General features: G+C 37.1%; 1 protein-coding gene across 2 annotated transcripts; it reads left to right on the top strand.

The window, feature by feature from the left end:
• Window positions 1–6,233: 6,233 nt before the first annotated feature.
• Window positions 6,234–14,880, top strand: LOC127631079 (mitochondrial import receptor subunit TOM40B-like). Of its 2 annotated transcripts, XM_052109049.1 has the most exons (10): window positions 6,234–6,388; window positions 6,795–6,994; window positions 8,247–8,314; window positions 8,482–8,574; window positions 8,958–9,059; window positions 9,135–9,240; window positions 10,548–10,670; window positions 10,794–10,870; window positions 10,976–11,078; window positions 13,772–14,880. In XM_052109049.1, the coding sequence occupies exons 2-10, from the start codon at window positions 6,850–6,852 to the stop codon at window positions 13,909–13,911; spliced, it is 957 nt and encodes a 318-aa protein (XP_051965009.1). In that variant the 5' UTR covers window positions 6,234–6,388; window positions 6,795–6,849; the 3' UTR covers window positions 13,912–14,880. The 2 variants fall into 2 exon arrangements, with proteins under 2 accessions (XP_051965009.1, XP_051965019.1); XM_052109059.1 differs by lacking the exons at window positions 6,234–6,388; window positions 8,247–8,314 and having other exon boundaries at window positions 6,818–6,994.
• The last annotated feature ends 167 nt before the right edge of the window (window positions 14,881–15,047 follow it).

The following is a 15,047-nucleotide window of genomic DNA, read 5'->3' as shown; positions in this document are numbered from 1 at the left end:
CGGAAAGGTGACAGATTTCAATCTCCTCCTTGTCAGAAAGGGTTAAATATGTCCCCCCGGGTAGACACAGCCTTGTTTTGCGTTTCCAACTCGACGGGGAAGGAGAGACCAACAGATACACCACGTCCTGAGTTTCTGACCTGATGAGGAAAGAGACTACAAGATAGTACGTTTTTTATATTGCTTTCAGCTGCACTCTAGCTGAAAAAAGGCCCCAGCATTGAGGGACCTTATCTGACCCTTACGGCTCCTCCAGCAGCCCAGCCCAGTTCACAAAGGACCTCTGCATCGGCAGACATTGCCTTTCCCACACGGCTCCTCAGTGACGCATCCAGCCTGCAAAGGACCCTGTGAAGATTCAGCTGACCCAGCTGCCCAGTCCACTCTTTAAGGACCCGCTTGACGCAACCAAAGTTCAGCATCCTCCTGCGTGGCAACGACTTTGTGCGCCCATCCCACTGCACGTTATCCGCATCACCAGTGGAAGACGTCTTTACTGCCGGACTGATCACCCGACTGTGTGGAACCTGTGTACCTCTTTCTAGATACCTTGGCATTAGTTTATACCTGCAGCATATTTTTCTAATTTGCTTAGATAACAGTTACCTGGGGTCAGCTTGTTACTCTGGCAAAAGGGTGATAAATAATGCTAAGCATTATTTATCACCCTTTTGCCAGAGCCATTAGATGGTTTCCCATAAGGAGCATTCCCATACAATTCTCTCCCATTGCTACATTCAGTTCAGCATTGCATGTATCCATTCTGTGTTTAAATCATTTATTTGTTTTAATGTTTAATTCAGTACTTTCCTTTTGGTTATTAGTTTATTATCCTTTAGCAGTGCATATTCATTATTAGCATATTTAATCGTTGTGGTATTTAATCTTGCATATCTATTGTTAATAAATGTCCGTAATGTTATTACAACTGTGTCTTCATTGTGTTGATGATCAAAGACTCTACTAGTTGTCCAGACTCTCACAAATCCTTCAGATAAATCAGCTGACCAACTCCCTCTAGTTTACCTTAATTCTAGATGATCGAACAGCTCTTTTGGTAGTGTTCTTAAATTGTTAAGATAGTATTCTTAACTGGTGCCCTGTATTGAATAGGGTGAGGGGTCATCTGATACACTCATAACCACACCTTATGTGACATGTGAACAAAAATCACTATGTCATCTGTGAATTGAGTAGAAACCACTACAAGGCTGAATAACTTGTTCATGACTGGATTAACCAGAGGAACACTCATCGCTAATATGTTGCTCTGTTCATCCTGAAATAATGGTGTCCTGAAAATCCAAAGCCTGTATTGAGTTTGCAAAGCAAATAACGAATGAATGAATGTTACAATTATATAGCGCTTTCTGACACTACACTCAAAGGGCGCTGGTTTGAGTATTTCAGTTACTGCTGATCTCCTGGATTTTCACACACAACAGTCTCTAGAATTTACTCAGAATGGTGCCAAAAACAAAAAAAAAACATCCAGTGAGCAACAGTTCTGCTGATGGAAACACCTTGTTGATGAGAGGTCAACAGAGAATGGCCAGACTGGTTTGAACTGACAAAGTCTACAGTAACTCAGATAACCTCTCTGTACAATTGTAGTGAGCAGAATATAATCTCAGAATGCTGTTCTGAGATGCTGGCACAATGGGGACCTACACAATATTAGGCAGGTGGTTTTAATGTTGTGGCTGATCGATGTGTGTGTGTGTGTGTGTGTGTGTGTGTATATACAGTATATAGATACACTCACTATGCACTTTATTAGGAACACCTGTACTTACTCATGCGATTATCTAAAATCCAAGCATGGCAGCAGTTCAGTACATAAAATCAAGCAGATACCGGTCAGGACCAGTCAGTTAATGTTCACATCAACCATCAGAATGGGGAAAAATGCATCCCTTAGTCTAAAGCCATCACCTCTCAGAAAATCACAAATGACGCAGTTATTCCATTTATCTTATCAGCAGATGATATCTTAAACAGCTTTTATATGTAACATTTTAAAGATCACTAAACAGTTTGAGGTATTAAAACATTCAAAATGTTACAAACTCAACCACACACATATCACCAATAAATAGAAATTTATAGATGATAATTCTGCATTATATTATAAAATATGGTTAAGAAGTAAATATATTTAGATGTTAATACTTGCATATAGCCAAGTTTTTCTTGCTTTTTAATTTTTATAATTTGCTTACAAGTATTTTAAAATATTGGCAAGAAATGGTTGTGTTAAAAACGAATTGTTAGTCTAATGATTAAATGGCAACCCAGTCATTGGAGCAACTTTATTAAAACCCTGAGGGCTTCCCTGCACTTTGTGTAATTTAATATTCAATAGACTTAATGTTATTTGTATGAACAAGTTATTTGTCATCCTCATGATGTTTCCCAAAGTACACAAATTAAAATTGTTCCACATCGGTGTACCAGAAATACTAATGAAAAAACATACATATTACAATTAACAGGTATCACATAAACCTTGGCAATATTGAAACAACCATGGCCTACGGTTAAAAGAATACAGATCTATGTACAATTGTAAAATGAGAATGTGTAGTACACAGTTTCTGTGAGGTTGCAAATAAGAAATTTGAAACCTCAAAGACAGCAAGCCATGATCTCAAACAAACTCACAGTTTTACCATTAAGACATAGGTAAATGCAAAACCTGCGACAGTTTTCAGCTGTTTTGCTGATCTTTATGTTGAATTATGCCTTTTGCAATGAGGTCTGGAATCCATGGTCCAAGATTGGGAGAAAACAGAGATTAGTGTTTAATAGATGCAGTAAATTCATAATTAAATGTTTCAGAAAACAAACAGCATAATATTCCAGTTGCAACTTTACTTACTCCCATAGCCATGAGATGAGCCAATCCAATCTTTGGTACATTTCTTGCCCATGGTGATTTGAAATGATCTGTCAAGCAGATTTTGCCACCTTTGAGATAAAAGAAAGATCCTTTCTTAACAAAAGGCTACAAAATATGTAAGAAATGTAAAATTTAAGATGTACCAACCTGTACATCTTGGCTGTCTTCCATCTAGCTCTAGGAATGGCCACTTCAGGCACTGTGGCTGGATATGTAACTGGAATCTGGACATTCGGATGAAGACAATCACTCACATGACCAATTATTATTAAACATGAGTAAAGTCAAAAATGTCTTACATCAAATTCCATGTCAAATTCACATTTGAGAAGCTCATAGATGTACCAGCATATTCCAAACCACCTGAGTATAAAAGATACATTAATACTCAATGATAAACTCTATATGATAACTATAATCAGCAAAAACAGTCAAGAATAGGACTCTGCAGAACAGTAATGGGTGTTTTCAAATCTGTGTCCATTTTCAAACCAGGATGGGCGTTTCTAAACTAACCAATGGTTTGAAAATGCCCACTGATTGGGAAAAGCCCAACTTTGTTCTGCAGAGCTATAAGTCTCAAAACAGCAGTAAAAAAAGTAGAGCTCTTTGTAGGACTCTAGATAGAACCAATCATTGTCAGCTGCTTTGTTATTTTCAACATACTGAAAAACAAAACAATGAACAAAACCTGCATTATTTTATGCAGGGGTGTAGCAATCATTTCAAAAGTGAGGGGGACAGAATGATTAGCACAAGACAAACATAAATATATGATCAGGGTTGGGGAGTAACGGAATACATATAACGGGATTACGTATTTAAAATACAAAATATTAGTAGCTGTATGTATGGAGTGGTGGTGGCGTAGTGGGCTAAAGCACATAACTGGTAATCAGAAGGTCACTGGTTCGATCCCCACAGCTTTGTGTCCACTTAACTCCAGGTTGCTCCGGGGGGATTGTCCCTGTAATAAGTGCACTGTAAGCCACTTTGAATAAAAGTGTTCCAAATGCATAAATGTAAATGTAAATGTATTCCACTACAATTTAAATAATTGGTATTTAGAATACAGTTACATTCAAAAAGTATTTTGATTACTGAAGAGATTACTTTGCATTGATGTTACCAAGCACGATCATATTTTTTTATCAAGAAATTTTTGTTCGATCATAATTTGTTTTTTTCTAGTAAGAACTTTGATATTGGGGCAAAAATCAAATTTTGTATTGTTTTCCTGTAAAATATAAAAAAATCCTTAAAGGTGCAATATGTAACAATTTCCATGTAATATTTGCCTTTTTTTGCTAATGTGTGAACGGCTTGTTACACAACTTAAAAAATGTGTCCTGCCAAGACTTCCTAGGTTGCCTATTAAAGCCTGTAGTCTGATTTTCATACAAAGGGAGCGGGTCGCTTTTGCCGGACGTTTATGCGCGCTCCCAAGAGCCTTGCCTCAGAGAGTAATAGCTTCTCTTCTGCGTCAACAGACAGTCTGCAACACTAACATTATCTTAGAGATGGAATTCAGCAAATGTCCAGCTCTCAGCACAACACCAACACCTACACAAACTCAGCGTAAAAAAAGAACTTTTAAACATCTATCTACTGAATCCCAACTGGCTAAGTGGAAACGTGATCGTGGTCGAGCAAAAACTAGAGTGAACATCGGCAGGGCATTTGATTCCTGGAGGGACCTTCGTTCGGTTTTGGGGATCAAAACCGACCCTGAATTGGCATACTTCTTATTGGACAGGTAAGCGTACATAACTGCAAAGCATTTGAAATGTAGTGTCATAAGTATTGATCTGTGTAACTTTAGCTAACTTGATCTTGCCATGATCTATCATCTTACAATGATAATCTGTAATTATTCAGCAAAGTAAACTACAATAACATGAAATGAATGCTAGACAATGTTCAAGATAATGCAAAAAGACCCATTAATTAGTGTAACGTAACTTATACAGAAAATATATACATTCTATTATTATAAAACAATAGTGCATCGATATATCAGAATGACCAAATTTAGCTAACAGCTATTGATAAATCTGGCTATAGCTAACGCCGACATAGGCTATCGTAGAAATGCAGTCAATGTATCATGCAAAGAAAAGTGATTACTTCAAACTGCACTCTCACATAGTCAGACCAATATCCACACTTTGTTTTAGCCCTGTTCCAGCTCTGGAGAGTCAAATATAATATGCAGTCTCAAAGTTTGTAGTAAAACAATCATAACTGCGTAATTTTAATTATGCTGCCTCATCTGTCAGCATGATGCCGGTGAGTCATTGTTTTGGCCAATGCTCACGTCCCCATGGAGTGTGACCACAAGCGCAAGCACGAGCAACAGGAAGCTGGCTGCAGTTCACATAACAGCCACAGGTGTCGTTAATAACAAGGGAATCTTACATACTGCACCTTTAAAACAAGATCAATTTGATGTAGCTTGTTTTAGAAACAACACTACATAAGATATTTAGGTTTTTCAGAGAATGTATTTTTAACATGTGTATTTTGTCTTACTGTACTGGCAGAGTTTTTAATAGTCAAAACAAGTGAAAAAATCAACCAGTGCTGAAGAAGTAACCAAAGTATTTAGAATACGTTACTGACCTTGAGTAATCTCATTGACATTTTACATCATGTATTCTGTATCTGTAGTGGAATACATTTCAAAAGTAACCCTTCCAACCCTATATAAGATATATATATTTTAGGGCTCCCAATCGATAATTTTTTTTTTTTTTTTTATTGAATTAATTATATGAATGACCAGTGTATTTTAACTTTTGCATTTACGCATTTAGACATTTGCTTTATAAAAGACACAGCGTAAACACATTTGCCCAGTGAAAAAGTGCTTTGGTTTTATTAAAAGTGAGGGGGACACGTCCCCCGCAACCCCGCGTATTCTACGCCCTTGATTTTAAGAAAAGCATATGAAACAACGACTTTTCTTATTGTCAGTCTATTTTGTCTGCTTTACTGAGTAATGACATGTATGTTAATTAATTTAAACAGCCAACCCAGTAGCCAACAAGAATACAGCTTACCTTTATTCATCTGCCATGTTGACTCGCGCAGGAGGAACCCGATTCCACGTGCCACCTGACGTCACAGCCTGTCATTTAAGAAAAAAACGAGGTGTTTTCAATAAAAATTATATCATATGCTGATAATATAACAAGGATAATATGTATCATTGATGTTTCAAATGTCTTATGTGGTTGTTTGCTGTGGTGTGCAGTTTGAGCATCAGTGTGTTTCTGTAGGGAAGTATTTTGTCGTTGCTCTTCTTTCAGCTGCTTCTGACTCTGGATTCTCCAGTTGAGCTGTCCTCATTGCATCCCTCGGCATCATTTCTCCTCTTCCAGCGGTCATTGCATTTATAAATCTCGCTTTTTCTAGTATGATTTCAGGAAATCATTTTTGCATATGACGTTATTATACGGTACACATAGCCCACATTCATTCAGCGTAAGTAGAAACAATACATTTACGAAGCCTAACACAATTTTCCCAAATGCATGTGTATAGATGATCGTTAAGATGCGAATATTAAGCACTGATTAAGCGTGCAAATGTATTCATAAATGTGGAAATAATTAGTAACTATCGCTTACTACAACACTTAAATATTAATTATTTTTATTTTTGCATCATTCTGCAACCATGATTAACAATATTGTAATTTCGTAATTAATGAAGCATGCATCATCCAATGTTGATTATATTTCTTGTATGATTATTATTATGCATGTGCTCGCTTTATTTTATATCTCTTTTTATCTTTATTGTTTATGAATATAACTCTTTTTATTATTATACAGCTGAGATCTCTCTTGTTGTTTACATCATGTCACATTGCTGTTGTCCTACACAGTTCAGAAGATCAGGTTGGAAGTGTGTAGTCCTCTCTTTTTGGCTTGTGAGTTCTCATGGGCAGTGTACTGGCCTTGTCATCCCGCCCAGGGCGTCAGAACTCTCCCTTTCCACAAGATAGACCCCTGTCACGATGGGACAGGAGAGATGGACGACTGCCCAACCCAGGGAGTTTTGATTGCCTGCACCGCAACTGTAAAGGTCTGAAATTATTTTCCATCCCTTTTCATTCTGTATCAAAGTCTGTTCAAAAGTAAAGTAGGGTGAATACAGTTAAAGGGATGGTTCACCCAAAAATTAAGATTCCCTCACCATTTACTCATCCTCATGCCATCCCAGATGTGTTTGACTTTCTTTCTTCTGCAGAATACAAATGAACATTTCATTTGTATTCTGCAGAATTAGAAGAACAATTAGAAGAACATTTCAGCTCTGCAGGTCCATACAATGCAAGTGAATGATGGCCAAAACTTTAAAGGTTTAAAAAGCACATAAAGGCAGCATAAAAGTAATCCATACAAGCAGTGGTGTAGTAGTGTCTGAAGAGGTGGGCATACTGTGAATTTATCAACTACTTTTGTGAATTTATTAGGCTCAGTTAGAGAGAATCTCTGTACACTTTTCACACCAAACACAATTCTCTCAACGGTGTGGCAGCATTGTGTTATTAGATTGAAATAGTTCCAGGTCAAATGCCTACTCATTGTACTGGCGACAATAAGTATCATCACTTATTTCAGGTGGGCATACGCAAAATCCAAAGAAAGATAGATGGGCATATGGCCTAGACTACACTACTGCATTTGAGTCCAGTGGTTAAATCTTAAATCTATATCTTCAGAAGTGATATGATAGTTGTGGGTGAAAAACAGATTCATATTTAAGTCCTTTTTTTTTATAAATCTCCACTTCCGAATTCTTCTTTTGTTTTTGGCAATTCACGTTCTTTGTGCATATCACCACCTATTGGGCAGGGAGGATAATTAATAGTAAAAAAGGAGTTAAGTATTGATCTCTTTCTCACCCACACCTATCATATTGCTTCTGAAGACATGGATTAAACCACTGGAGTTGTATCGATTACTTTAAAAAAAATCTTCAATTACTCACCAAAGTTTTTGGGTGAACTACCCCTTTTAAGTGGGACAATTTATGACATTCATCAATCATTTTCAGTGTATTCTTCCATTACTAAAAACCAACAGTCCTAAACTAGATTGGGATGACATTTAGATCATATTTTTAAAAAAATGCCATTGACAAATGATTAGAAAGTGACTCCAAACCATTGTCAAGATGTAATTATTTCAATGCTTTTCTTTTTAGTTTAGTGCATTAACTCAAAATGTGTCACTGGGACAAAGTGATTCAAGATTATGTCACATATGTCACATTTCACATATAGTTTTAGCTTGAGATCAGATAATAATTGTAATTGCTTGCATCTACCTAGATGTGTTTCCACAGCAGATTGAAGGTGTAAAATTGGTTATAAACAAGACCCTCAGCAGTTTTTTCAAGGTTTGTTCACATATACTGTATGTGATTTCAGTTTCAAGTATGAACACAACAAATAGTTATTTCATTAAGAAAATATCCCTTGTTTAGTCTTATTTATGATGATAATGTTCAGGGCTTGTCAGCTCTGAAAATTTGATTGAAGGACTTGTGGATTTATCTCACCTCAGGTCAGTCATGCATTTAACCTCAGTGCTGTTGCTCCATCCAGTTATCGCTTTCACGCTGAACACTTACAATCAGACACTGATAGCAAAGATACGGTAAGAATCCAGAACCAAATCAGTTATTTTTTCTTTCCTCTATTTTCTTTTCAACTGTATTTCTTCCATTGTTGTTTTATGATCATGTATAAATCAAACAGACACGCCCCCAACCCGAAAAACATAACACATAGCATAACAGATGACCCCAACCATAAGCTATGGAGTGCCCCATACTGCAGCACAGAGTCCCATTAACATTCACAGTTGTTAATGTCACCCTTAACTAAGATGTCAATCAAATCATTGCTCAAAAGTTACATACTAACAAAAAAAGTTGTTTTGGGTTTAGGGGGGCCTTTTGATGTTTGTGGCCTAATGTATATATTATAAATATGTTATAAATATCCTCAGTACAATCCACTGAACTTCTGTCTTTTAAGGGCTCACCCATGCTCATTGGGGAAATGGACTCCTCTGGCAGCTTAAACGCACACTCTTTGTTCCATCTGAGTGAGAAAATAAGAGCTAAAGCAGTATTTCAGGTTAGTCCCAGCATTACCTAATATTGCATTGACATGCAGTTAAATAGATATAGTAACTGACTTATATATTTTTAGACTCAACCGACACAATTTGTCACGTGGCAATTTGAGACTGAATACAGAGGCAGTGACTTCACAGCAGCAGTTACGATGGCCAACCCAGACATCCTGAGTGAATCAGGTACTGCATGATCACATGAGTTCTCATTAAACCGTACGACAGGGTGATTTATAGATACCACAGAAATGTGCTTTATTTTGAACAAAGCAATTACTTACATGATGAACCGGTATTTCGATGGTTGCCCTTACATGCCATGTTGATGAAGTGCTCTGTCTGTTCATTAAGAGAAACTATTACAGGCTGCAATTTATTATTTTGCATTCATTTTTAAAGTTAAAGTGAAAGTTAATTATCATTGTTTTACATTGTCATTAGTTGTCCCGTTATTAATAGTGTACGGCAAGCATCATTATTACTATTACACATACGTAGGCTAGGGATTTGAACTCTAACCCTAAGAATGTAATTTCGCTGTGTACAGTAATAAATGAAACCTCAAATCGGACGACTTGTTGAGGAGAGGTATCCTGTTGTTTTCTAAGCAATCAGACCTGCGATTTTGCACCTGGTGGATGATAAAACAGGCAAAAAAAACTTCTACACTTACATCAAAGGAAGGTCAGAGACAAATCTAGAGCCAGAATATCATAGAGACAGCCTGATCTCATGAAAATAGCGACATTTGCAAAATGACATGGTTCAGTACTAATGCTCTATTGAGTTTTAAATCAATAAAACCTTCCTCAAAACTGAATACCGTCATAAATATCAAATCTGGCATGAAAAACGCAAATGCTTATGCAACCACATTATTTTGTAGTGCTTCTATGACACTGCTGGCTCATGTGTCGTCTCATGTGCTCTTCAGGACTCGTACTTGGTCTTTTCCACCGCAAGTGCAACGCTCTATCAGTTGAGCTATGGCGCATCTTGATCACTTGATTATGTTCAAAATGTTCACCTTACTAGTCATGCACTATATTACAAGTGTTTTGATGTCATAAGATAGCATTGTGTGAGGAACAAAATTATGTGTTTAAGAACTCATAGTTTTTAAAGTTAATACATTTTAAAGTTATTGTTGTTGTAACACCTCTAGTGTTTATTTTACCAGGAAATACGCAATGCGTACAATGAGCCACGTAAAAATCATTTTGCAAAAGTGTAGGTATAGTAATGTGATTCTGTGAGACCAGGTTCTATAGAGACTTGGGGGTGGGATCTTTTTACTTGGACCAGTAAGTAACCACCTAGCAACCACCCAGAACACCGTAGTCACCACATAGTTACAACCATCCCAAACACTCTAGCATCATAGAGGCGAGTTTTGCTCTTCAGAAAATGTTATAATCTATTTAATGTTGATATTCTGCATATCATGGCTTTACCCCATTTACTGTATGCCTTTTTTGTCTTTGCGGCAGTTATCATGGTTGCACACTTTCTTCAAAGTGTATCCCCACAGCTGGTACTGGGGGGAGAGCTGGTGTACCACCGAGGTCGAGCTGAAGAAGGGGGCATACTTACCCTGGCAGGACAGTACTCCGGTGAGAGTGTGCATCTGCTTTAGCTCAGTGATCATCCATCAGTATTAAACATCTGTTATATGAGTGTAACTTAATATCAAACATCCTATGTTTATGTAAAATGTCAAATCTTTTCTATATTAGGGCCAAATTGGGTGGCGACACTAAATGCTGGTAAAGGAGGAGCTCATGCCAGCTATTACCACAAGGCCAACAAACATGTATGGTGATGCTGAAGGAAATGTTACTGTTAGTAACATTTTCAATGACTAAACATATTAAAACTTTAGTTTCTTTGCGTAATCCTGAAGTTTTGATTCCTGCAGATTCAGGTAGGAGTGGAGTTTGAGGCCAGCACTAGGACACAGGAGACTACGTTCTCTTTTGGTTACCAAATGGAACTTCCAGAAGCTAAAATGGTCTTCAGAGGTAAGAAGAGCAGATATACTCTAGTTTAACCCTTTAACCCCTACTTCCCTAACATAAAATTGAGAGTTCTGACAAACGTGCTGCAAACTTGCTGCAAATTTCCCATTCATGATTTTCACATGCAAATGAGCAAATGCTTATCAGAAGTTTGCATGTCTTCACTTGTAGTAGTGAACCTTATGCAAACCTTTGAAGAAAATGAAGAGTTTATTTCAGCAAAGCCAGGGCTGCATTAACCCAATAGGCCCAGGGCCGCCCAACAAGGTTGAGATCAAATAAGAATTTTAACATGAATTATGTAATTCCGGTACCACTGGCACCACCAAACTTTTAGAAAACTTTCTAAACAGTTTTCCAGAACACTCTTGCCACTATTAGTCTACTGTTTTTAGCACGAATTAGTAACATCACAGCTAAACAGCTTATTACAAGTTTTGAAAGTGCTACAGAGCCGGGGGTCTGGGTAGCTCAGCGAGTATTGACGCTGACTACCACCTCTGGAGTCGCCATTTCGAATCCAAGGTGTGCTGAGTGACTCCAGCCAGGTCTCCTAAGCAACCAAATTGGCCCGGTTGCTAAGGTGGGTAGAGTCACATGGGGTAACCTCCTCGTGGTCGTGAATAGTGGTTCTCGCTCTCAATGGGGCCCGTGGAAATTTGTGCGTGGATTGCGGAGAATAGCATGAGTCTCCACATGCTGGGTGTCTCTGCGGTGTCATGCAGAACGAGCCACGTGATAAGATGCGCGGATTGACTGCCTCAGAAGCGGAGGCAACTGAGACTTGTTCTTCACCAACCTGATTGAGGTGTTACTGCTAATTAGTAGGATTTGGGCATTCCAAATTGGGAGAAAAGGAGCTAAAGAAAAAGAAAGTGTTACAGAGCCAGTGTTTACATTCTTTGGAGAAATCAACCTAAAATGTATTGTTACTTTATCATTGTCTAACAATATTTTAACATCAGAAAAACACACTTTTAACAGAGGTATGTTGGTTCACATTATCAAAATACGAATTTACATGCATATCTGATCTGAAGTGGGTCCATACTCGGAGCGCTAATAAATGAATTCACCCTTACTTTTGAAAACCACTGGAGAGAGTTTGATTTCGACGATCAGTCTAATCAAAATTAGCTGATGACATCACGTCAGTGAAATAAAACAGACTGAACTCTAGTTTGCGACTCACTGGGTCATGAGCGAATTAACCGGGATGAGGCTCATGAATATTAATTAGTTTATTGGACATTGGTTAACCTATGCAGAGCTGTAGATCACGTGACATAATTAATATTTATGCACTAGCCCAGGGCCCCTGGGAGGCTTAAAAGGTAGGTTCACCCAAAAATTACAATTCACTCATGATTTACTTACCTTTAAGCCATCCCAGATGTGTTTGACTTTCCTTCTTCAGCAGAACCAAAGTGAAGATTTTTATAAGTACATTTCAGCTCTTTTTGTTTATACAATGCAAGTAAACAGGTGCCATCAGTCTGCTGTCTGTTTGACAGTCCAAAAGGCATATTTAGGCAGCATAAAATTAATTCACAAGGCTCAAGTCAATCCATTTGTTTCTTACACCTACCTATCATTTTGCCACAGAAGACATTAATTAATTGATTGTAGTCATGTGGATTACTTTTATGCAGCCTAAATATGACTTTTGAACCGTCAAATAGACAGCAGACTGATGGCATCCATTTACTTGCATTATATGGACAAACAGAGCTGTAATGTGCTTATAAAAATCACAATTTCTTGTTTGTAAAAATATTCACAGGAAAGTCATACATGTCTGGGATGGCTTAAAGGTAAGTAAATCATGAGAGAATTCTCATTTTTGGGTGAAATAACCCTTTAAATCAGCCCTGCACAAAGCTCATTTACATGTAAATAATGAGTGGCGAAATTTGCGGCAAGTTTCCCAGAACTCTCGATTTTTGTAAGGGTTACCAGACCTTTACTCAAGTACTCAGTGTTTACAACTTTGAAAAATTAAACCCTCACAGCCTTATCTTTATTCACGTCAAATTAAGGCCTCATCCACACCAGCCCATTTTCCTTTGAAAACTCCGTTTTCCAAAGTATGCGTTAATCGAGTGTTTTCGAAACACTCCATGTTTGGTGGATGAAAATGGCATTCCAGTTTTGATGAGAGGCCTAAATATAGCAGATCAATACATTTTCAAACATGTGGATGTGGCTTACATAAGACATCTACTCTGATGACATGCAGTATGTTACCATGTAACACTAATAGCAGCAAGTTGTGTGTTTTTTGGTTAGCGCAAGCTAGGTAGCGTTAGCTCGCTACCTGTTCCTAGCATTATTTAAAATGGGATGTTGTAGCGTTAGCATGAAAGTTGTGGTGTTTTCTGTTAAGAAAATAAATTAAACAGACAATTAAAAAGATTAATTGCTTGTGGTCTTAATCAGCCAGATGTAATAATCAAGAATTGCTGAATAAATGTTTTGGTCGAATGAACAGTATATGATAATATAACTCTGTAGCAGTTACAATGCTGTATTTTCTAATTTCTTCGAAATGCCTTGTGCATTAATTAGAATTTCCATTCCAGTTATAGAACCCCACCTGTCATTTCTACTATACTGTAAGAATGATTTGACTTATGATTAACATTTAATACAGAATTCTGTCATCATTCTGTCAACATATTTTTGATGTTTTTCAGGAATATTGGATAGCCGCTGTATAATCGGGGGTGTTCTGGAGAAGAGACTGTACCCTCTTCCTGCCACATTGATTATGGGTGCCTTTGTCAATCACCGAGCAGACAAGTTGCAGGTCGGCCTTGGGATCAATGTAGGATAGATATGAACCCTAAATCAAGAGGCTCCACTCAAGACTTTGGGAACAACAGACTATGGAAAAAACAGGCAACCTAACCAAACCCTTTGGTTTGCCATAATGGACGGTCATGCCATTCATGGTGAACATGAGTGAGGACTTGAGCTTCCAGCTGAAAAAGACTACACAAGGCCTCTATTATTTCATTGATGTTTGTTCCGTCCGGTCTAATGGGTTTTACAGTTCTAGCCATAAATGGCGAACATTTGATCAATGTAAGTCAAATGGAGATTTTCAAACTTTAATCTTAAATTTCTTAACAAAGTAAAGTTTTAAAAAATCAAAAATAGGAAACACTCTCAAGGCTAACATTATCTAAAATTTAGTTTTTTAATGATTAGGTTAAGTGGTTCCAGCTGTATTTTTTGCAGTAAAAAATGTGGGGGAGAAGTATAAAAATAGATTGTTTGAATAATATCAGTACAGGCAGTGCAGAAATAAAAAAAACATCTCCATTAACATGATCAATGGAAAGATGGGTGATTGTTCCCCCAATGTTCAAGCCAAATCTACGCCCTTGAATGGATGTATCTTGTCCACAATACCATTTTAGTAAAGAGGTCTTTTCTAATTTGCCTTAAGTGGATTTACTCCAACACTTTTAGCATTATAAGGTGGAAACATGTACTTACATTTACAGTATATACAATAGACATTGGCTATTGGCAAATATATGATGAATATTTTAAAAGTTTTAATATTCTATGAATCAACCTTCATTTTCAATGTGGCAGCTGTAACTATTTTATAAACAGAATTATGAATCTATAATTTAATGTTAATCTGTTCCTTTGGATGGTATCACAGAAAGGTGATTTTATATTTTTTACAGATTATGTTATCTAAATGCTAGACTCCAAATGAATTGATCATCAATCCCATTATACGTATTTAATGATTTGTTTATTTAATTGTGCTGTTAAGATGGTTTGAACTTTGGTCACTTGGAAGACATTGAAATAAGCTTCATAATAAAACCCTTCATTCGTATCATAAAGCTTCTTTTTAAATGTCTTCAGGATGTCATAACAATCCAATTTATAATTTTGAGAAGGGAATGTTTATTGTTATAATGTTTGCAGTATTAATCATTCTTGGTG

The sequence above is a fragment of the Xyrauchen texanus genome, chromosome 3 (genome assembly GCF_025860055.1).
Source record: "Xyrauchen texanus isolate HMW12.3.18 chromosome 3, RBS_HiC_50CHRs, whole genome shotgun sequence".
Lineage (NCBI taxonomy): Eukaryota > Metazoa > Chordata > Actinopteri > Cypriniformes > Catostomidae > Xyrauchen > Xyrauchen texanus.
The sequence above is the reverse complement of the archived record's forward strand: the minus strand, read 5'-3'. Positions and strand labels throughout refer to the sequence as shown.

What these genes read in the sequence shown, in the direction of transcription:
- LOC127631079 (XM_052109049.1), top strand. Translation starts at nt 6,850, where the DNA reads ATGGGCAGTGTACTGGCCTTGTCATCCCGCCCAGGGCGTCAGAACTCT. An exon ending in CCTGCACCGCAACTGTAAAG is followed by an intron (nt 6,995 to 8,246) that starts GTCTGAAATTAT and finishes GCATCTACCTAG; the next exon opens with ATGTGTTTCCACAGCAGATT. An exon ending in ACCACAAGGCCAACAAACAT is followed by an intron (nt 10,871 to 10,975) that starts GTATGGTGATGC and finishes TGATTCCTGCAG; the next exon opens with ATTCAGGTAGGAGTGGAGTT.